At 36.4% G+C, this 24840-nt stretch overlaps 1 protein-coding gene across 1 annotated transcript in view; it reads left to right on the top strand.

Annotated features, from left to right (window-relative positions):
• The window catches only part of LOC119260309 (transmembrane protease serine 11E-like), a 90174-nt gene extending 69623 nt beyond the window's left edge, over positions 1-20551 (top strand). The window contains exons 4-11 of the mRNA XM_037529296.1: positions 1399-1520; positions 2903-2970; positions 7281-7444; positions 11010-11048; positions 12444-12621; positions 13882-14141; positions 14664-14806; positions 20374-20551. Of these exons, the coding sequence (XP_037385193.1) occupies positions 1399-1520; positions 2903-2970; positions 7281-7444; positions 11010-11048; positions 12444-12621; positions 13882-14141; positions 14664-14806; positions 20374-20535 (1136 nt within the window). The 3' untranslated portion in view covers positions 20536-20551. The remainder of the gene's footprint in view (positions 1-1398; positions 1521-2902; positions 2971-7280; positions 7445-11009; positions 11049-12443; positions 12622-13881; positions 14142-14663; positions 14807-20373) is intronic.
• Positions 20552-24840: the final 4289 nt, after the last annotated feature.

Genomic DNA, 24840 nt, shown 5'->3' with positions numbered 1-24840 from the left:
GGACGTAAACAAGTGAAAAACTTCCTTTGTCCCTTATTTAGGTGGGTAATGCACAGGAGATCCTGACCTTTTAGCATCTGTAGCCTGCAATCCAGGCCTGGTCAGTGTCTGATCCATGGCTTCACTCTCTCTGTTCCCACTAAATCCTCTGGAAGACCGGGATGTTATTTTGAAATGTACCATTATTTCTTTTGCACAACTTTTATAAAATAAGAGATTTCTCCTAGAGTTTCAGTGAATGGAGTTTTTTTTTCCCCACCCCAAGAAGCTGTACATAAAGAAAACTTGTATTTGGGGAGTTAGACCTTGGCTTGAAAGCCTATCTATCTTTTTTGGTTATGCCAAGTTGGAGTTTGGCAATTTATTTACTTTTCTGAGACTGTGGTCCTGACTTATTAAAGGTGGGAAATACTGCATCCCGATGGGGGCTGGAAGGGAGTGAGAAGGTTATTGTAAATTAAATGAAATGTGTGAATATGCCTGGGACACAGGTGCCCAATGCTAACTTCTTTTCCTCTGGGGTTAAGTGAAGAGAGAAAAAATGAGAAGCAAGACAGGAAAAGAGGAGAGATTGAGATTGGGTGATAGGCACTCTATTTTCCTATAACACACATACACCATCTTAATCACCATTGTATTCCTAATGCTCAGCAGAGTGTTCATACAGAAAAGGTAGTCAGCTTCATTGTTTATTGACTAGATCTCCTGAGGACTCTCTGTGTTTTATGTGTGGGAGGACAGATGAAAAGATATGTTTGTTTATTCAAAGATCAAAAATATGGGTTGTTTCAATTGGGTGCAGAAAGTAGAGACAGTGGCTAGGAAGCAGACAAGGCAATCCCTGTAGCTGGTGGGAGAAAATAAATGGAAGGACAAGAGACCTACACAAAACTAAGTGTCCTGTAAGGGACACTATAAATAAATAAAATTTAGTTAGCCAAAATAAATTTTCTCACACCAGAGTTCTCATGACCAGAATTGATGTGTAGTTTACTGAATAGGAAACGATCTACTTCAGAATCATAAAATAAATTTACCCTTGAGAAACTTCTGAATCCATGCATGTTTGTGTGCCCAGATGGCATGAATTATTGCCTCTTGAGGCTTATTCAGGACTGGGTCACATGAGTAATTAGTCACAGGTTCAGTATGATACCTGTATAATGCCCCTGAATATCAATTATTTCTTATGTTTTTATACTCTAAATCTCATCATGGTGAATACTGTTTTTTATACTAGAGAACCATGAAGACCAGGGCAGGATGATGAAGATGATGGACTAGAGTAGAGATAACATTTCCTGTTTCAGTCTTTCTAGCAATCACCAAATTGGGGAAATGATGATCCTTTATGCACACTTGGTAAAAAATTATGATGGTTTGCCTTTTTCCTTGTAGATCAAAGGAAGACATACAATTACTATAGCACATTGTCATTCACAAGTGACCAGTTGTATGATGAGTTTGGAAAAGAAGCTTCGAAAAGTTTCACAGAAATGAGCCAGAAAATTGAATCAATGGTAAGTACTTTTTCTCTATTTCTAGGGCATTTGCAGTCACTTTTTACTTTTATTTATTTTTTTAAAGATTTTTATTTACGCATACAAGAACTAGGGTGTAGGCCAGAGGTGAGTGGGGAGGGGGGTGGCGGGGGTGTGAGAGAGGATTCGCCAAAGAGAGTGTGGAGCAAAAAGCGCAGATTTGCTGAAATACACTGCTGATGGCAGCAGGTGGGCAAGACAAGAGAGATCTGCTGCGCCATGTGGGTTAGCTACTTGCGCAAGGATTGAACTCATGCCACTGTGGCTTACGGTAGCTTGATAGAGTCTCAGCTAGAGACTCTATCAAGCAAGAGAGGCCCCGTGGTCACTTTTCAATTGTAATTTTACATAGTCTGGCTTCTAAACATCCATTCAACATATCTACATACTTTCACAAAATGGGAAGAGGAACAACCCAACAGAAGTAAAACAAACTGATGGTACATGACTTGAGTGCATATGCCTTGCAGGGCTGACAAGTGACCTTTAGTCATTTATTTATGTCACTCCCACTCTCTCCTTACCTAGTGTTACACTCTTGATCAGCTGGTTCAGAAATTCTGGGAATGTGAGAGTGACTCAAAATATGGCTGTTGTTTCTTAAACTTCCTAAAGAAGTGACTTTGACCAAAACACTACAAGATTAAAATTATTTAGGTACATATTTGAAAAGCACTTAGTATTTAAAAATGTTTAGCCTTGGACCAGTTTTTGTTACATAAGACTATGGGAAATCCATGGAAAATGATTTCTGTCATAAAGGCCTCTATATTCATACTGAGAGATGAGTCAAATTTTTTAAGAAGTAGAAAAATTAGCAGTATAAGCCCAAATAACAAGGGTGTGGGTGATGGTTTCTAATCATTATTGAATTACTTAGAGCATAACTTCAGCTTTTCCTGGTAGTGTGAAGAACTGGGTGAGGATTATGCCAGGATAACTTGGCAACTTTCTTACCAGGTTTGGGAACCTGTGACTAGGGAGTCATTTCTATTACACAAGTATTGGCAGAATAATTTCATTTCCTTTGTCTACCTATAATAAAAGCATGTTCATCAGATGTGAATGTTTCCTCTCACTTTTCAAAAAACAGCATGTTTATTCTATTTTGTTTCTTTCTGTGTGTAGTACTATAGATGTCACTATGGGTCCCCAGCTTCAGAAATCCTAAGTCAAAGTTCAGTTCAAATCACTGAATAGAACACCAAAAAGATTCCTCAATTTCAGTACATGGTGAAAAGTTGGTCAATGTTTTTTGTTTTGTTTTGGTTTTTTATTTTTTAAATATTTTTAAGCTTTTAATTAACTGGCAGAATTTTACAAAGTTGTTCCTGCTAACATTTTGAATATTTTTGCAACAGGTGAAAAATGCATTTGACAGATCTCCACTGAGAAGAGAATTTGTCAAGTCTCACATTATCAAGTTCAGGTATGTAGACCAAAAACTGCTGACTTCTGAATATAATTTAAATTTGAAGTTTTTCTCATGGTTAGTAACAAATATGTAAATGTCATTTATTTAGCAAGCATTCATTTGGTACCTGTTCTATGTAAGAAGTGCATTACAATGTGCCTTACTCATTCTCTAAACCCAAAAGAAAGCATTTGCAAGAAGATTGTGAGAGACAGATTTGCTATTGTTATGTTAGAGAATTGTTTTAGGGAAATAGCACAAATGAAAACAGATATGAATCTAAGCCACATCCATTGGTTTAACAGCAGATAGTGCCCTGTGAAAGTAGTAGATGATGTTTGTGTCACTCCCTTGTCCTCTTTCTTGTCAGTTTTCTTTACATTCATCCATCCAGCCCCTTTCTGCTCCAAACATTTAATAGTGTCCAGACCTAATAATCAACCATTAATAAATAGAAGTCTGTTAAGAAATAGAAGGTCTAAGAAAATAGAATACATATATTTAAACAAGTTTATGGGGATTTTTTTAAGATTTACTTATTTATTTATGTATATAAGAACTGCGGTACAGGCCAGAGGTGTGAGAGAGTGGGGTGGTAGTGATAAGAGGATTCACCAGAGTCAGAGTGGGAAACAGAACAGGCAGATTGACTGAAATACACTGCTGAGGGGAGCAGCAGGTGAGTCAGGAGAGGTCTGCTGCACCATGTGGGCAGCTCCCTGGCCCGTATTGCACTCGTGCTGCAGTAGCTGCGGATAGCTTCATAGTGTTATAGAGCAACCCCAATATTAAACGGGTTCCTGGCTGTGGGTCCTCACCCGCGCTTTAAAGGGACTTATGAATACTCTACTACAGACACACACAAAAGGGTTAATAAAAGGTTTATTTACAAGAGAAAAAGAAATAAGGAAAATGTACAACTCAGGGAGAAAATAGGGAAATAAAGTCTTTAATGCGTCCTACCCGATCCGACGACCTGGAAACCCAAAGTCACTCTCAGAGCTGGCCGGACGCTGCGAGCTGGCCGAGAGCCCAAAAATGGAGAGCCCCCAAAGCCCACGTGTCTGCCTTTTGTATCCACCTGGCTGCTTAACCCCACCCTCAGGTCCCAGCCACCTTCCCTTTGGTGGTGATGGGATTTGGAGTTCCCAGTGTCTTTGGCTTTGACCTGGGGTGGGGTGGAGTCCACAAAGCCTATATGGAATTTGCTTTGGGACATCCTTTTCCCCCTAACAATAGGTTGTGTCTTAAAGCCCTTTGCCACCAGGGAGCCCCCAAAATTTCTATTTCTAGTCTAAATTACTTCTTGATTTCTAGAACTATACGCCACCCCATGAAACATCTTCATGTGGAAGGTCTACAGAAAATTTTCTAATTCAAAGGAAGATCCAGTCACACTAATGAAAACCTGAAAGTCGTTATGTGCTCTTCCCTTCCCTGGTGATAATTAAGTTCAACAAATTCTGTCTTTCAAATCACTTTCCAATTTGTTTCTTTATCCTAGTAATCTTGCTACTCATTATTATTTATTCTGTTACTGCAAGAGAAAAAAGTGCAAATTTGTTACAAAGATAGGCTATGGAATTGAGATACTAAGAGACCACAGGAGACTGAAACATGAGTCTGAATTGGGGGAAGAAAAAGAAAACAGAGTTGAAGATATAAATTTCTCATCATCAACTGAAGGTATTAGAAAGTCTGGTTACACTGATTTTTTTTTTTTTTTTCTCAGAAAAAGGGTATTACCAAAAAAAAAAAAAGAAAGATGAAAAAACTTGAAGAACAATATTTAGGAGATAGAATAAAAATAGGATCTAGGAAATAGAGTGGCAACAAGCAGGAGAAAAGAAAAATCTTGAGAGAGGCACCACTATGTTAAAGACACAAAGTTTCCAGGACAGAGTTGTTAGCATTGACAAGTAATCCTCAGAGAACAAGTAAAGACTGAAAAGAAGCCACTGGCTATGACAACAGGAAGTCAGTCATTAGTGCTTAAGTAGAGAAATGACTCAGTGGAATAGAAAGGGAGGAAGCAGACTACAGTGAAGTAAATATGAGGCAGAATACAATTTATCCCTTCAAGTAGGTTTGCTGTGATAAGAAGGTATGAGATGGATATTTGAAAGAGTTTTGGTTTTGTTTTTACTTCCATTTGCCTGTCACTGTAGGAATACTTAAAAAAACAAAGAAAAGAGAAGAAAAAAATAGTTGATGAACAGGCATGCTAGTGCAGTGAAAAGGGATGAGATCTAATCCTTTTAAATCCTGTGCTTCTTCAGACTTCAAAAGCAGTATAAAAAATATATGATTTAAATACCTCAGTATAATATAAAATAGAAGGTGAAATCTCCCTCTCCAATTCTACTCCCCAAATAACACACCTCCTTTTTTAAAAATTTAAAATTAAAAAAATTAATAAGTACCATTATTTTACATCCTTGTTAATTTATGACAGTGTAGGATTTCTCCCTTCTGGTGTCACACATCTTCTTAGCAATTTATTTTTTGCACAGCTTTCTAATGACTGTATATAAATCATATATTTCATTCTTTAACCAACTGTGTAATATTTTACTATAGGTCTGAGTCAGAGTTGATTTAGCCAATGACTTTTTGATGGATACTTAGATTGTCACATAGTTTTCTGATTTTAAAACATGGTGATGATGAACATACACACACACATATCTCCTTGAATAGATAAGAGTGTCTTTGAGGATTAAATTTTTGAAAGTAGAAATGCTGCATCAGAGAGGATGGCTTATCAAATTTATAATAAACAAAATTGCTCTATAAAATAAGATTCTAATTTACATTTCTATTTCAGTTTATGTAAGTAGGGTATGTGGTATAGTGAGGAGTCAGATTCTTAGGGAACTAAGTGTATATGAAAAAGAGGGGATAGAGTAGCTGAAAGAGAATGAGAAAGAATTCAGTGATGATTCCAAGGTAGCGACAAATTCAAATAACACAAAGGATATTAATGCTATATATTAAAAAGACATATATATGAAGTCAGTATAATTTGGTCAAGCTTTCTAATATTCTTAGATTTAGAAATTGTTTAGGAGAGCATAAAGTTTGCTTAAGAAAAATCATTGGATTTAAGACATTGGGAATTAAACCTGAAGATCAAAAGCAGAGGTGATATTCACCATATTTGATCATTTTGAATGGCTGACAACAAAATGTCTTTTTGTATTTTTTTTTAAGATTTATTTATTTATATAAGCACTGGGTATGTTATAGGGCAGGGAGAGGGGCAGCCCAAACCCCGCAAACCTGCCTATTCTAAATGGGTTCTGCCATTCGCCGCATCAACACAAAATATATGAGACTTTAATGGGAAGGAACTTTAATAAAACTAGGAAACAATACAGGTAAGGCAAAGAGTCTAGTTTCTAAATGAAGCACCCAAAGTTACCCGTCCCCTCGTGGGTAAAAGTCCATCCATATGGGATTGGCCCAGAGCAAGGCCCCAAAGCCTGCCACAAGTCTAAAGCATCTTCCAGTGGGGACCCACAGAAAAGGGCCAGAAACAACCAGACAAGCCTGGAAGAAAAAGAGCAAAATCAACACCAAGATAAAAGCTGCCATTGTCACCTCCCCACGGGTCTCACCCACATCTGTGTCACCCCGTCCACAACCAAAAGACAAGCGCAGTTTCTTCACGTGTCTCTAGGCTCCATGTGCCTCCTCCAGGTCTCCTGGCTCCATCTTGCTTCCTTCCTCAGTCTCTTCTCCATCTTCTCCTCTTCCTGCTCAGCTCCACCCTCCCTTGGGTGGGGCAGGGAACCTCCCCCTTTCCTGGGGACCACCCTGTTACAGGTACAGTCAGAAATGCGCGAGGGTGAGAGAATTCACCAGAGCCAGAGCAGGGAACAGAACAGGTAGAATGATGAAATACAATGCTGAGGGGAGCAGCGGGCATGGCAGGAGAGGTCTGTGGAACCATGTGGGACCCTCGCTGGTGGCCAGAGATGGAACCTGTGATGCAGAGGCTGCAGGCAGCTTTGCAGCCCAGCGTTCAACCGCTGCACCACCAGCGGAGGCCCCAAAATGTCTTTTTACATTGATAAAATATGTATTTAACTAGACCTTATGGTGAGAAGGAAGACCTTGAGCACGCTAGCTTACTATTAGGGAGGCTCAGTTGGGAGGTCTATGTGTGATAAATAATTATAATATAGATCAAAACAAACTGGATCTTTTAAAATTAAATTCTAGATTGTGTGTATTTCAAATGATAAAAAAGATTGTAATAGTATCATAAATCTTATTCTGAAATATGTTTTAAAACCAAATTTTTCTTTATTGGCCCACAGTCAAGAGTACCATGGAGTGCTAGCTCATATGCTGCTGATTTTTAGATTTCGTTCTACTGAGGATCCTGAAACCCTGAACACACGTATTCAACGTATTCTGCATGAAAAACTACAAGATGCTGTAGGACCCCCTGAATTAGATCCTGAATCAGTTGAAATTAAAAGTAATTTTTTTTCTCTTATGTCTTGTATTTCTCTTACACAGAGTAGCTACATGTTAAATTTGGTCTTGAGCACATTTAAAAACGTTTTTTTGAATGTCCTTTAATTTGGGGTATTGCCGACAGAACTTTTTTTTTGGCATTAAATTTGTCTTAATGAAGTATTTTAATTTTTAATACTGCCCAAATATTATGCCTCTGATACAAATACAAATAACTCCCAGGACTGGGTTCCTTTGCTATATTGGGCCTTACACTTTAGTTAGAGAATCCAACCATAAAATGGAGAAAGTGGCTTTGTATATGTTCCTCTTCTTTTCTTATTATTTTCATTTTATATTCTGAGAATTTAGAGGTTAGATACTTTTGCCTTCTATGCAAATGTCATTAATATACCTTGTTATAGCTTCTCTTAGACCATTTACCAATGAAAAATTTATAATATATTTATTCTTGGTTTTGGTATATTTTATGACTAATTTGAAATAACTGGTATTTTTTGTTTTGTTGTTTTAAGGGGACAAGGGCAAAATAAATGATGATAGGTCTTCATTACTAGACATTAGGAAACAAGGGAAATCCTCAGTGGAAATAAGAGTTAATGTCATGGGCCTCCCCTGGTGGTGCAGGCAGTTGATCGCTGAGCTGTGAGGCTGTCCGCAGCCTCTGCAGCACCAATTCGATCCTGGTCGACCGGCGACCGTAGAGGGTCCCACATGGAGCAGCAGACTTCTCCAGTCATGCCCGCTGCTCCCCTCAGCAGTGTATTTCGTCACTCCTCCTGTTCTGTTCCCCCAACACTGTTTCTGGTGATTCCTCTCACCTTCCCACACATCTGGCCTGTACCCTGGTTCTTGTGTAAAATAAATAAATAAATCTTTAAAAAAAAAGAAAAAAAGAGCTAAAGTCATATGCTACACAGGAATCTTAGTCTGTGGACCTATAATGTGCACCACATCTATGAATTCAAAATTTCTAGTAGTCACATTAAAAAATTAAAGTAAAAGTGAAATTCATTGAAATAATTTGATATCTAAAGATTTATTATTTCAACAAGTCGTCAATGTGAAAATTATTCATATTTTTTTCTACTAAGGCTTTGAAATACAGTGTATATTTCATATTTATGGCACATTTCAAGTTAGAACTACATTTCAGTAGCTCCCTAAGCACATGTGGCTAATGGATATAATACTGGATATCCAGGCCCTTGGTAAGACCTTTTTCTTACTTAGAAAGGCAGGCTCCAATATTCAGGGTCAGCTATATAATTTGTGGAGTCAAATGCAGTTGGAGTCTTTCAAAAGGCAGTTAAAAAGTTCTGAGTTCTGTTAAAAGTAGTAGAATAAAAGAACTTTCTTTCATTGTCTCTCTTGACCTGTCATGGTATTATTATTTGCTAATTAATGATTTTCTAAGTGAAAAAAAAATTTAGATTACTAGCATGAGTTTTACTGGTCACCTTGATATTGGGAAATGTCAATTATAATGCAAAGAGCATTTAACATTTATGTGGATCATGAAAATTACACAACTGTACTTGATAGTTCATACATGCATACTTTTTGGTTCTTACTAGATCAATGGAAACACTATTCAAGCTAATTCGACCTTATTTATTTTTGTTCTTGATAAGTAGACATTTTACCAACATTTTTTACCTTTAGCTTAAGTGAGGAAAGGACAGAAAAGTTCTTCTATGTAATTATGATAAGCACAAGTTGTTGGCTGATACAAAGAAGCAATGCGAGCAAGAAATTAATGGTGTCCCTTGTTTGCACCTGTCTATTAGAATATTATGACTTCTTTCTGCTTTCGAAGCAAGTTCTGGTTCAAACAGAAAACATAGCCTCCTGCTCAGCGTAGCTGCATAAATCACACATTCCTGAAGTCCCTCCTGTTAGTGGTATCAACATGCAAGCCAAAACTCTCTTTAGGACTTGCTTGAAATAAACGGAGATTAAGGAGGTGTTTGTTTGTTTGTTTGTTTTTGTGGGACCCTCCCTGGTGGCCGGGGTTCGAACCTGCGCTGCAGAGGCTGCAGTGCTCAACCGCTGCGCCACCAGGGAAAGCCCAAGGAGGTGCTTTTTAATATTTACTGAAAAGTGGTCACTTCTTCCTTCTTTTTGCCATTTTCTATGAAAAGCCAGGTGAGGAAAAAGATAACCTTTCTAGGAATACAGAATTCTAGTAAATCAACACTATTAAACACTGAAAGAAAAACTAATATTAAAATTTTTGCATGTATTACTTCCATACTGCCAAGTTTAAAGAGAATATTTTGGTCAAATTGCTGAGTTAGGAAATTTGAGTGCTTAGAGTTTTATGTATGTTGGTTGTCTCAGTGTTTGCTTAGGGCTAGGGCTTGATTGATGAGAAGTCAGTGGATAGAGTTGAATGGGTTTACCTTCAAATTGTCTTGCTAATATTTTAGCAGAAAGAACCTAGAAAGGGATGACATTGTTTTTATTATTTATCTATTTATTTTTTACATAAGATTTATTTATTTATACAAGAACTGGGGTACAGGTCAGAGGCATGGGCGGGTGAGAGAATTCACCAGAGACAGAGCGGGAAGCAGAACAGGCAGATGGACCAAAGACACTGCTTAGGGGAGCAGCGGGCTAGACAGGAGAGGTCTGCCATGCCATGTGGGAATCTCCCTAGCAGCGGGGATTTGAACCCGCGCTGCAGAGGCTGCGGACAGCTTCACAGTGCGGTGCTCAACCCGCTGTGCCACCAGAGAGGCCCGACAATGAAAACGTTTTAAATGGGAGTGAGGACTAATCTCTGGACATGCGATACAAGTGAAGCTATGCCCATAAATTTCATAATCTGAAATAATAGTCAATAAAAATATCATTGTATGGAGGGACTCCAATCCTATGGTTTAGAATAGCACTTCCCCTAATGAGGTTGTGGGCTACCTGCTTCTTATTTCCTAGCACAAAATTAAGATTCCTGGGCCTACAGACCAGAATTACTGGGAAGAGAGATTAAATATATAAAAATTTATACTATACTATATTTATATTATAAAAATGTTCCTTTGCTGACTCCATTTTTTTTTTTTTAAAAGATTCATCCATTCATGCATACAAGAATTGAGTATAAGCCAGAGGTGCAGGGGATGAGAGGATTCACCAGAGACAGAGTGGGGAACAGAACAGATGGATCTACTGAAATACACTGCTGAGGGGAGCAGCGGGCGAGGCAGGAGAGGTCTGCTGCGCCATGTGGGCAGCTCCCTGGCAGGCTGGGGATTGAACTTGTGCTACAGTGGCTGCAGACAGCCCCATAGGTTGTGCCTCAACCCCTTGCACCATCAGGGAGGCCTCCCTTGCTGACTCTTATCTGCACTAGTTTTTAAGAAACATTTTTGAGAACTTCCTTTTCCCCAAGGTTATGAATATACTATGTCTATAATAAATTAACAGTGTTGCTTTTTTTGCAACCTAGAGATATTATCTTATAGAATTATGTGGCCTTTAGTAGTTCAAGTCCTCAGAGGCATTGCTCAATTCTGATGTGCTGATCCTGTTCTATTAACCATTTGTGTGTATTTCAGAAATCAACAGGACAGAAACAGACACATTTCTGAACAATTGTAAGTTTTAATATATTTATTAAAATTGTATTATCTGATTACAGAAAGTTAACACTAGATTATTTAGGCTTACTTTATGTGGTATTATTGGGTCAGAATAAAGTGCACAGCTCAAGTTTCTTTATCTTATCTCAGAGGCTCATTTTATTATTATGGAATAAATAACAAACTTGGAAGAATTTTGGAGTAAATGTATGGGTGCCATTACACATTTGTAGTAAAAGTGAGTTGTGCAATTGTTAAAGAAGAGGCAAAAATTTTTACATCTCAACGTTTTGATTGTAGATATCTATTATATATTCTTATAAAATTTCCCTAAAGATTAGATGAAAGTAGTCTGTATGTTGGTATTTTTTCAGCTGGAGGCAGAAACTTCTTGTTACTCTACCATAAATATAATTTTAATGTTATTTTTCTAATATTATGAAAATTGCAGGCAATATGCGGTGGTTATATATATTGACAAATTACTGAAGGTGCAGATTTTATATATATGCATACATATGTATTTTAAAAATACTACTTTAGGGCTAGTATTTTCCTTTCCTATAGCAGAGTTATCCAGCATGATTTAGACATAAATTCTATAGTTACAGAGTTAGTACATAATACAGTTATCTTGAAAAATGGAAGAAACTGTAACAGTTAGCATTTCAGAATATTGGTTAATTCATGAATTTAACTAAACAGAAAACCAAAGGATAAACCCAATACCTAAAGAGCACATATTATTACCACCAATATTTCTTTGGAACCTACTATGTGCTAGTGCTGTGTTAGGCACTAACACAGTGCCTAATGAGTGTAAAATGAATGAGATATTTTCTTTGTCCAATGGGAGAAGAGGCATGAGACTTAATTCTAAAGCAATAGTTCTCAAGCAAGGGCAATTTTGACTCCTGAGGGAACATGCCGCACTGTAATATTTTTGGTTATTTTGACTGTGGGGGATGCTGTTGGTATCTAGTTTGCATAGGTCAGGGATCCTTCTAAATATCCTATGAGGCACAGGACAGTCCTGAGGCTCCCCCGCTTCCCCCGCCCAAACAAATAATTAGCTAGTCCTAAATATAAGCAGTGTTGAGATTGAGAACCCCCATTATAAACAATGTTTAAGAATATATATATTCATATACATGAATATGTTTGCATACACCATTTACAGATATATAATTATTTTTACATTGGGAAGCAGGGGAAGGCATCCTAGAGGAGATAATGACTGATCTAAATGTGATAAGTTAAATAGGAGTTAAATAAGTGAAACACTACAGGATAAGTTAAGAACAAGAGAAAATGATACTATTGGAGCAAAAAGCACAAAATATTTGGGACTTAGAAATGCAATTTGACACATAAAACATCTGCTAACAATACATAATCTCTCTTTGGCAGGCTGTGGGACTCGAAGGAATAAAACCTCAAGAGAGAGTCTGAGGATTATTGGTGGGACAGAAGTGGAAGAGGGTGAATGGCCATGGCAAGCTAGCTTGCAATGGGATGGGGCCCATCGCTGTGGAGCAACATTAATTAATTGTACATGGCTCGTGAGTGCCGCTCACTGCTTTAGAACGTAAGTCCTGAATCTCACAAAGATTGGGCTAAGCAAAGGGCATTGGGGTTTGGCAGGAAGGAAATAGCTCATGAAATTTGAGATGAATTCAGTATAAAGATAATGCATATATCACAAAAAGAATGTTTTAAATTTTAGCAAAGTTTTCCTAATTTGGAAATGGAAATTGTGTCAAAATACATGTAGAGAAAATTTCCATTTATAAATACACAATAATTTGTAAAGGAAGCAGGAATTTTAAAGAAAGTTAATCATATTTGGACTTGGTACTTTATATTAAAGAAAGGAGCTATAGGGCCTCCCTGGTGGCGCAGTGGTTGAGCGCTGGGTTGCGAAGCTGTCCGCAGCCTCTGCAGTGCTGGTTCGATCCCCGGCTGCTCCCCGGCCACCGGAGGAGGGTCCCACATGGCGCGCAGACATCTCCTGCCGCCCGCTGCTCCCCTCAGCAGTGTACTTCGGTCCTTCTGCCTGCTCTGCACCCCGCTCTGGCTCTGGTGAATTCTCTCCACCCTCCCGCGCTTCTGACTGTACCCAGTACTTGAAGAGAGAGAGAGAGAGAGAGAGAGAGAGAGAGAGAGAGAGAGAGAGAGAGAGAGAGAGAGAGAGAGAGAGAGAGAGATTGAGAGAGAGAGAGAGAGAGAGAGAGAGAGAGAGAGAGAGAGAGAGAGAGAGAGAGAGAGAGAGAAAGAGAGATTTAATCCCATTGGGGAAATTGTACTTGGTAAGAAAATTTAAATATAAAGAAATTTGATAGTAACAAATGATACAACTGAATAGGTTGAGTAGCTTTATTTCAGAGAATGGAGACCTTTCAACCAAGTGTAAAATGTCTATAGTATATAGGATACTAATACAGCTTTGTTAAACTATTGTAGAACATTTCCAGTTTTAAGAGAAAAATGTTCATGCCTAGGCAACGTGGTGCATGTAAAATACATTTAGTTCTCTCATCTTGTTCAGGATATGCTTTCCATTTGCCTGTTGGAGTCACTTATGCCCAGAAATGTCAAAAAGCTTTAGGCTCTGGAGTGGGTACTCAGCATGCAAAATAGCATGTATATCCTAAGATAGATGCCGTGGGATTTCCACCTGACCTGACCTGAGTCTGAGTTCTCAGGTTGGAGTGATTTTGTTTCCATTCATAAAAACTATGCATTGAAAAACAAAACTTATATAATACCTGCAGACTAAATTGTTTTTTTAAAACTTTATTGTGGTAAGATAGTAAAGTGGAATTTATTCTTAATACTTTCTCCTCAGTTATAAGAATGCAGCCAGATGGACTGCTTCCTTTGGAGTAACAATAAAACCTCCAAAAATGAAACGCAACCTCCGGAGGATAATTGTCCATGAAAAATACAAATATCCATCACATGACTATGATATTGCACTTGTAGAGCTTTCTAGCCCTGTTCCCTACACAAATGCGGTACACAGAGTTTGTCTCCCTGAAGCATCCCACCAGTTTCAACCAGGTGATGAGATGTTCGTGACAGGATTTGGAGCACTGCAAAATGATGGTGAGAATCTGAAAAGAAACTCAAATAGAGTAATCTAATTTGGTATTCTAAGACATTTAAAGAATGTCATTATACAAAAATATGTTGGTGGGTTGGTCATATATGAACTAAGTCATTTAGAAGATAACTGAATTCCTTCCTGCATTAGGTTACTATCAAGTACATCACTACTACTACAATAATGGTGCTTACTAAAGTGTTTGCAAGATTAAATACTGTGTATCTGAGTTTTTAACCCCAGAAGCTATCAGGAATCATCAGTATATCTCATTGTGAAGGTCAGAGAATCATAAAGCCACTATTTCCCCCTACCAAAATTAACAATGAAATCAAAATTACTTAAACAGTTTTGAGTTTCTTTCCTAGACATCTAGCTATTTAAAGCAGTTAGGAAATATTTACTCTGAAAAAAATACATAACCTTATTTTCTACCACCATCTTATTCAATTGTTATAGGAGACTTTCTTAAGGCTTATAGAATATATGTATGTCTTCAAATATATGACTATTCCCTCCTTTAGGTTATAGTCAAAATCATCTTCGGCAAGTACAGGTGGATTTCATAGATACTAAAACCTGTAACGAACCTCAAGTTTACAATGATGTCATAACTCCTAGAATGTTATGTGCTGGCTTCTTGAAAGGAAAAAGAGATGCATGCCAGGTAAGTGGTTTGATGTATTAGTATGTTAAATAGCTTTGTCTTTTATTTTGAAATAATTATGTATTTATAGGAATTTGCATACATACTACACAGGGACCTCGTATCCCCAAGGTTACATCTAATATAACTATAGTACAATGCAAAAACTAGGAATCTGACATTGGCTATTGTGCTTCTAACCACTTTTAATGTAGACCTGCTGGACAAATTTATATTGTTCAGTTTGCTACATTAAACTTTTTCACCCATTGACCTTTCTCCATGTTTCTCACAAATGCCCAGGACTGGATTTACTTCCTTGTTTCTGTTTCTGCTCTGAGGCCTTGGTAGTTAGTTGAGGACGATATGGAACAATGCAGATACAAAATTGTACTGAAAAATTCAAGGTGATTCTGTAAACAAACCTTCCAAAATAAAATCAATTTAATAAAATATTCACTTGAAAATATATTCATTCCTTCTTATTTCCAAGTTACATGTTTGTGAATTCATTAATTTGCTAAAATTTGTTTGTAAACTAAAGGCAATACTCAAGACACTTTCATGATCATTCACAAACATACACAGAGTGGCAAAAAATTTGAGTCATCTAATGTGCATGCTCACAATGACTCAAAAATTTGAGTCATCTAATGTGATTCTCTGCTTTCTTGCTGCAGTTTTCATGCCATACATTTGGGGGCTTTTTGTGATTTATTTAATTCCACATGATTGTGCCTATTGTTTTGTTGATTTTGCTGTTTAAAGTAGTTCCCAAATATGCTGTAAGGAAGTGCAAGATGGCTATGATGTGCCTTCTGGAGAAAATGTGTGTATCTGACAAGCTTTAAGACTTGAGTTAGTGCTGTTGGTAGTGACTTCAATGTTGTGAATCAATAACACTAAATTACATGGTTTAAGTCATGGTCATGTATTGATCAGTTGACAAAAATCTAACCAGAGGCTCATGGAAATCTAATCCTATATTTCCTCCAAGAACAATTATTCAGCATTCAGTAATTTAGGTTTGCAGCAACTTCATAGAACATAAATACCTGAATAACAAGAATAAACTATTTTATTTGTCTTCTTGACAGTCATAAAACTACTGTTTAGATGTTATAGATCTTGTCTTAATCTTATCTTCTAATCTTGTTTTAATCTTCCACATCCTATTTGCCTCCAACTTACTAAGCATTTGAAAGTATCTTTTCAGAGGAAAAGTCATATGTCTCTTAGGTGTTTCATTTTCAGATTTTTATTACTGAAAATTTCAACTCTATCCAAAAGCAGAGATAACAATATAATGAACCCCAGTGTACTCAGCATCCAGCTTCAACAATTATCAACTCATGACCAATCTTATATCATCCCTATGTATCTTTTTTTAGCTACTATGTTTTATTTTTTTAATTTTTTACATCATTGTTCATTTTTAAACAATATTTGCTTCCCCTCACCCCCTCAGGTGTAGTGCCCATAGAGTTTCCTTCCCCAATGCACCCGTGCGCCATCATCTCAGTCCCCTGTGCTCCTCCCTCCCTCTCTCTGATCCCTCTCCCTCCTCCTTCCCTGCAGGATGTCTTTAGTTTATAATTGTCCGTTTTTGCTTTGCTGTGTTTTGTACTGTTATTATTTTTTTACACTGATGCCATCCGATATTTTTCTTTTTCCTCCTGGCTTATTTCACTGAGCATAATTCCTTCTAGTTCTATCCACGTTGCTGCAAATGGCATGAATTTATCTTTTTTGATTGCTGAATAATATCATCCCTATGTATCTTAATATAATCCCTTTAGCCTTTTCCTTTCCCCACCAAAAACATTGCAGATATATTTTGTAGTAAACCCCAAATGTCATGTAATCTCATCTGAAATTTTGTCACTTAGTTTACCTAGAAGTGACTATCTGTTATAAATACTTCCCCTATTTACCTAGACATAAATATCCCTTACAAATTTAGGAAATTAAGATGAGCAGCAAGGAAGCTCCACAATTATTCTATTTTCCTCTCTCTGGAGTGACCCAGCACCCATTTATTTTCCTCTTTTCTATGTAATATCTACAACTTCTTGCCACTCAACTGACTCCGTGTATTTTAGTATTTCAAAAATCAACAATAAGCTTATGTGCAAAAATCATTACTTGGGGCCTCCCCGGTGGCGCAGCGCGTGAGCGCTGGGTTGCAAAGCTGCCACCGGGTGAGGGTCCCACATGGCATGCAAACCTTTCCTGCCACCCGCTGCTCCCCTCAGCAGTGTATTTCGTCAGTCTGCCTGTTCTGCTCCCTGCTCTGGTTCTGGTGAATTCTCTCACCCTCCAGTGCTTCTGACTGTACCCAGTACTTGTATAAATAAATAAATCTTTTAAAAAAATCATTACTTGCATTTTTTTTTATTCTTTCCCAACTCTTTCTTAAAATGTGATCTTTTGCTGGGTCCTTTGGTCCTAAAATATGTTGATTTTCTCCTCTCTGTCTCCAAGCAGTCATTTCTGGTTCCTTGTTTTGGTTCCCCGTTCTCTCTCTCAGCCTTCCTACTCATCGAGACACAGACGTCAGATGTATTTTTTCTCAATTTCTATCTACTCACTCAAAGAAATGGCATTATTTTTGAACTTAACTATCAGCTTTACTGACTCTCCAATCGATGTCTCAAAATTAACCTTTTATCCAAATTTAGTCTCACTTTTCACTTTCAAAGCATTTCCACTTTAAGTTTTATTTGCTAATATAAGACTAAAATTTGTGTATGTGTCATCTCAATTTTAATGGGTGTCTTGAAATGTTAACTGATATTCCATTTTCAAATTTCTTGTTTATGTTACTGGGTTTCATAGTCTTTTACCTTCATATTGCCTTCACAGTTAAGTTTTAGAATATATTCCATCTTGACCATGTCTTCCAGGTTTATTTATTTGGTCTCCATTGTTCCTGTTAACACTAGTTTATTCCTTCAGTATGTCATATCTTGATCACTACAATTGCTTCCTGGTTTGTCTTCTTCTGTTTTTAAAAGTTTCTGTTATGATATAGACAGTCTTAATAAACTTTCTGTTTTATCACTAAACCACTCACTAAAAAGAATAAGATTTATAGGAAAAACAGGATTAGAGATAGACCAACAGTTCCTTCAAAGACTATATAGCTTTTTTTTTTCTTCAAAGATTTATTTATGCACACAAGAACTGGGGTACAGGCCAGAAGTGTGTGTGGGGGGGTGAGAGGTCTCCCCAGAGACAGAGGGGGGAGCAGAACAGGTACATCTACTGAAATGCACTGCTGAGCAGTGGGCAAGTCAGAAGAGGTCTGCTGCACCATGTGGGTAGCTCCCCGGCTGGGGATTGAACTTGTGCTGCAGTGGCTGCAGACAGTCTCATAGGTTGCATCTTAACCCCTTGCGCCACAGGGAGGCCCTCAAAGACTATATAACTTTGTAATCAGAGAAGTAGCACTAATTAAAAATATAATAATGGTGCTTTGAAAAATAACTTGGGCAGACAGTGTGCCCCTAGTGACTGGTGGCTGACTTAGGGGAAGTTAAAAATGCACAGAGACAACAAAGTGGAATACTGGTTTGCTGGGACTGTGACAGTGCACATGGAGTAGAGGAGGAAGCACAACCTGCCAAGACTTAAGACCTAAGCAAGGCTGGACATCCTTGGGGACAGGGGATGTCCTGGGTGTCTTTCCACACTTTGTTAAAACAGAGCCCCAAAGGCTTCTGTCTATCCATTGGCTGAGTTGATAGTATAATCTATTCTTCTGAAGATTATAATTCTACTCCTATTATTCTGGCTCCTCTACTTCAGACAAAATACTTATAAACCATCACAACTTCCATCTTACTAATATAACACCCCATGAGAATTACCTAGTATTGGCAGAAGAGACTGTATTTTTTCTATTTGATGTTTCAGACATTTTTTTTTTTCAAGCTTGTAATATTGTAATTACAAGCTATTTTTTCTTTAATTATTTTCAGACTCATTTGCTTCATCTCTTAAATAGATTTAAACTTTGTTGTCTCTGGCATCTACTATTTCTTCATCCTATTATGCTCTATCTTCTCATAAGCTTGGATTTCATTATTAAAATGATTTCTTTTCAAATAGCTTCAGATGACAACTCTTATTTCTATAAGCAAATGCTTTGAGGGCAAGGCCCCTGTGTTTGTTCTCCTTTTATATCTCCTACTGCATATGAGGGTAAATGCTTACTGGATTAAAAAATGATACTTTGGATTTAAAAATGATACTTTGTTTCAAATCCAGTTAGTTTATTAATGATTTTACATGGACAAAAGGAAAATCAGAGGAAAGTTTGGATAATACATAAGTGGGGGGAGGCATGATCTGAGTTAGATCATGGATTAAAATGGATTAAAAAATGATACTTTGGATTTAAAAATGATACTTTGTTTCAAATCCAGTTAGTATTTATTAATGATTTTACATGGACAAAGGAAAATCAGAGAAAAGTTTGGATAATACATAAGTGGGGAGAGGCATGATCTGAGTTAGACCATTTTATTCAAATTCACACTCTGCTGCTGAATAGCATGTGATGTTAGACTACTTAATTTCTACGTGTCAGTATCCTTATTGCTGAAATTTAAAAAGGAAACAGCTTCAGGTTTTGTAACCAGAATGACAGGAGTTAATGAGCTAATATATTAATTAATGAATAGCTTCATTAGCACTTAACACTCAATGAACTCTCAACTAAACTATAATTAGAGATCCAGATTTTGGGGAATGGTCAGCTAATACTTTGTTTTTAAGACCTGTAAAAAGAAACAACACTCTGGAGTTCACAAGATATAAACACACACACACACATATATACACATACACACACACACTCTATGCACTATGTTCTGCTTTGTGTGAGTCATATGTTAAGCACTTTATATTCACTGTCTTATGTACTCTTTTAAATAATTGTCAGAGGGAGGTATTATTAGGTGCATTACAAATAAGTAAATTAAAGGCCAGATTTGAGATTTAAACCCCAGATATCTGACTCTAATGTCAGTGTTCCTTATCAGTAAGACTCCTCACCCTTATTTTGGGAGCTTTGTCACACTGATAAAGAGGCAGCCTGTACAAGGAGTTATTTTGTTCTCTGAAGAGATGCAACCTTTTAATCAGTGTACTGAACCCTGAGGCTAATCCAATTCTACAAGCATTGGAGTTCCTTTTTTATGTGAATAAACAACATTTAGACAGAATCACTTCTGTGTTTAAATACACTGAAGAGTTTTTGAAACTACTCCTTTCATTAAACATAAGTTGTAAAATTAATAGATATCTCTGTAAACAGACTGATTTTTTTTTTTTTGCACAATGTATGCATTTTCATTTTGGTTATATTCCCCATACAATTGCAACACCCCCCCTCCCCCTTATTTTGACTCTAGTCCTTTCTTTCTTTCCTCACCTCTCCCTCCCCCCCACCCCCAGTGAGTCTCTGGTTTATAGTTGCTTGTTGATTTTGATTTTTACTTTGTATTGATTAGTCTTTTTCCTGGTCTCTTATTTAGGTTTACAGACTGAATTATTAATTACTAATTTCTCTTCTCCTTTAGGGTGACTCCGGAGGACCACTGGTTAGTTCAGATGCTAGAGATATCTGGTACCTTGCTGGAATAGTGAGCTGGGGCGATGAATGTGGGCAACCCAACAAGCCTGGTGTTTATACAAAAGTGACTGCCTTCCGAGACTGGATCACTTCCAAAATTGGTCTCTAAGAGAGAAAAACCTTATAGAATGAAGATATTTTTGTTTATAGAGCATTCTTAGAGATAGGGAAATTCAGAAGAGGCCCTGCAGGTCACACATATTTGACTGATCTAATAAACTCTCTGCTTGATGCATGTATTTCCTTCTTAGCTTTGCCCCACACATGGCATCTTGTTTCTGCCTGATGGATTCTGTCTCACCTTGTATTTATTTATTTTCTAGAAGTTTTCTGTCATCAAAATTTTGCCTTGTAGACATAAATTTCAAACGTATATATAAAATTTGAAGTGATCCCTTCCTTATTTCTCAACTTCTCAGTAAATTATCACTTTTAAGGTACAGGACAAAAAGCGAAAGCAGTGTTAAGAGGAACAAACTATCTTTTTTATATACAGGAAAATATTAGGTGTTTTTTTTCTTAGTGGAATGAGGAAAATGATCACATTCACTATAAAAGGTCAAGCAAATGGGCAGTAGAATCCCATCCCTCATGATAGAGAAAAAATGGAACTCAGTTAAGGAAATACAGAAAAACCAAGACATAGTTTTATTTTCATTTCTAGTTAAACAACAACAGAAATAAGTGAGGGCGAGATTGTGATTTCTTGTAACCTACAATGATTATATAATTCCTATATATCCCTATTATATATTCCTATAATTGTTTTAAACTAGAGCAAATGATCCTTAACATTATACTGTTGAGGATTCAATATATGTTAATAACATTAAATGTTTAATAACATTTATATTAATGTTTAATAACATTAAAAAATGATAATCCATGAAGAAGGGGAAGGGAGAAAAATGTCCCTAATCAATTTGTTAGAAATTCTTTTAAATTCTGAGTTTCAAATGAGAAATTACTTAAGAACAACCAGCATACCTTAAGTGATTGAGGATATCCCCCCTGCTGCTGCATTTCCATTTCTAGCCAACACTTGGACTGTGGATCCCTCTGGGCTCAGAGGGGAAGCAGTAGGGAAGATATCCTGGAAGAAGCCTCTCTGTTGCATTTAGTGTGGCACTGAATTGCTAGCTACCTGGATATAAAACTGTAGAGTAAAAGCCTAGTATCAGCCCATTCATAATTCTGGTTTTGGTAAATAACTACTGAGATGTTGTAGACACAAACGTCAGGTGACCTCGACTGTTATGAAGTTAGGACTGTTGCCATAACATAGGGATGTGTTAATGGTTAGAGTACCCTGAATCTTTGTTATTTTTCTTCATTATATGTAATATCAGTTCTGTATTGTACCATAACCTATATTATTAGGTTGAAACCACATCAAAAACTAACATAAGTTAAAAAAAGCACACTTATTAACCTAAATAACATTGGAACTGATAAAATTTAGGTACTTCGCAAAAATGAGGTATTAAAATTAAGATGAATTGACAATGCTAAATATTTTGCGCTAAGTATTTTTGTTCCTTTTAATGAAATCTTTTATAAAAAGTTGATGAAAGTGATTTTTAAACATTTCAAACTAAATTGCTCTCAGTTGTGCCTGTAGGTGGCGCCCACAAGCTGTAAGAAATTACAGGGAAGAAATGTCTGGAATTTCAAGTAATAATAAAAACTGTACTGGAAATTCTGGATTAGGGTCTTGTAAAAATAAAAAAATACAATCAGTCTTTGAAAAGTCATTTAAAAATAAACCCGTGTAAACTGGAGTAGTGATTACGATTTTCCAGGTTTCTGGAGATGAGTTTCCAAACTAAAATAAAATTTATGATATGAGGAAATTCCTCTGTAAACAACTTGGAGGGATTTAAATTAAGGATAAACTTTAGAAATTTAATTCACAATGTCATAATACTCTTCAGAGAAATATTTTGGATATTTCCCTTTACGAAAAATTTGAGAAATTAAAGTTGAGTTACTTTGAAAATATGAGCAAAATTTCAGACTATATGCATAAAGAAATAGACAATAAAGTATCAGTTTTTAATTAAAAATTCCTTTATAAGATAAGTTATATAGGATTTTAGCATTCATGGGACTGTTTTAACTATTATGTTGTAGAAAGTTAAGTCATGATTGCAATACTATTAATTGTACAGAGAGAAGGCAGGTAATTTCTCTTCTAATATTTTTATCTTCCCATTACAACTAGTAAGGTGCTCTGTATATAATGGTCTTTCAATAAATGTTGTTGAATGGCTCTTTATTTTTATACTATGAAGAAAACAGCTTTCTTATTGTTTACACATTGATTCTTAGAAGTATGCCAGATTTTACAATGTGTGCCTTAAACCAGTTATTTAAATACTCTAAGTTTATATATTCACGTGTCCCTATAAAACAGGAATAATATTTATCTCAAACAATTGTTGCAGGGATTAAAATAGGATACTGTTTGAAAGTGCTTACTTAGCATGGTTCTTAGACCATATGAAGTGCTCAAGAACTGGTAACTATTATAATTGTTGCTTAAGCTACAGTCTTGTTTTAAAGAATTGGGGGCCTCACCGGTGGTGCAGCGGGTTGAGCGCTGTGCTGTGAAGCTGTCTGCAGCATCTGCAGTGCTGCTTCAATTCCTGGCAGCCCAGGGAAAACCCACATGGCATGGCAGACCTCTCCTGTCCCACCCGCTGCTACTCTCAGCAGTGTCTTCCGTCCGTCCGTCTGTCTGCCTGCTCTGCTCCCCACTCTCTCTGAGGAATTCTCTCACCCTCCTGCGCCTCTAAACTATACCCCAGTTCCTGTATAAATAAATAAATCTTTAAAAAAAAGAATTGGTACTTAATTATAATAGGTTGAATAAATATTTTTGAAATAAGAGATAATTAGAAGAATAAATTGGGCTGGTTTCTTGTTTAATTCTGATTCCATAAAAGTCTTATGGGGTCATTCCAAAACATATTGCCAAGTTGTTTTCTATTATCCTGATTTTTTTTTTGCTTTTAAAAATAATAAACATTATTAACAACGGATTGATTGGTTTATATCAAGATCTACAGTCTAGTTAAAACCATGCCTCTTGTATGAAACCTTCCTTGAATCCCTCAAATAGATGTTACATACTCTCATCTGAAATTCCTTACAATTAATTTATCAGATAATCATAGATTCATGTACAGTTATAAAATATAACAGAGAGATCCTATGTTTATCCAGTTTATACCAACGGTAACATTTTGTTTATAGTAAAACATGACAAACAGATTTTACCAGTTTTAAAAACAGGTAGTTACATGCATGTATTTAATTTTATATAATTTATCACCTGTGTAAATTTTTTGAGTGATCACAACTATTGTTAAGATCTAGAGTAGTTTGATTACAAGGATCCTTCATGCTACTCATAGCTAGCTGGCTTCCTTTCTATCCCTGTCCCCAATTTCTAGCCCCTGGTAACCACTAATTTGTTCTCCATCTTCATAATTTTGCCATGTCAATAAGTATTTGTAAATGACATCACATAATGTGTAACCTTTAGAGACTGAGTTTTTCTCTTAGCACAGTTCATGTGAGAGCAAGCCAAGTTGTGTCAGTAGTTCATTTTTTTTTTTATTGTTGTGCAGTATTTCATGGTGTGAATGTACCAGTTTGTTTAACCATTCATCCACTGATGAATATTTGGATTGTTTTCATTTTTTGACTATTTTGAATAAAGCTATTATGACATTTGTGTGTAGGTATGTATGTTTTTTTTGTGAAAATAAATGTTTTTATATCTCTGGGACTAATGGCCTAATGTTTGTATGGTAAGCACATATTTAAGTTTTTAAAAATTGTCATAGTCTTTTCAGATGGCTTCTCACCAACATTAACCTCTCTATATCTACCCATGTTTTTTTTTTTAAATTTCAGAGTCTAATTTCAAAACTAGACTCTAATATCTAGTTAGGCACCACAAATGATTCATTTTATTTGTAGGCACCACAAATGATTCATTTTATAACTTTCACAAATTATATGAAAAAATATTATTTATTATAGGTGTGCAACAAAGATTAAATAAAGGACAAAGAGAATAAAAGCAAATAAACATAGCAATATATATAAAATGAAAAAGAAAGTTATTTTAGTTAGAAAAGAATTAACAGTATTGCCTCATGAATGTATTGTGTCCTAATTTCAGTAATTCTGGACTTTACCATAATACCCCCAAATATCTCATGTTGGTTGTCACAAAATCTTGTCCTCTAACTTTCCCACATGGAATAGTCAAACAGTATATATGGTGATTCTATTTTCCTGTTTGATTTTATTTCCTGATACATAAAATTCAATGGTTTTTTCACATATATATATCTATTCTATATTATACTTGTATAATGGATTCCAGTATAGGGATATG

Source organism: Talpa occidentalis, unplaced genomic scaffold, assembly GCF_014898055.3.
Source record: "Talpa occidentalis isolate TD23 unplaced genomic scaffold, MPIMG_talOcc4v2.1 talOcc4.6, whole genome shotgun sequence".
NCBI lineage: Eukaryota > Metazoa > Chordata > Mammalia > Eulipotyphla > Talpidae > Talpa > Talpa occidentalis.
This window is presented reverse-complemented; position numbering and strand designations above follow the sequence as displayed.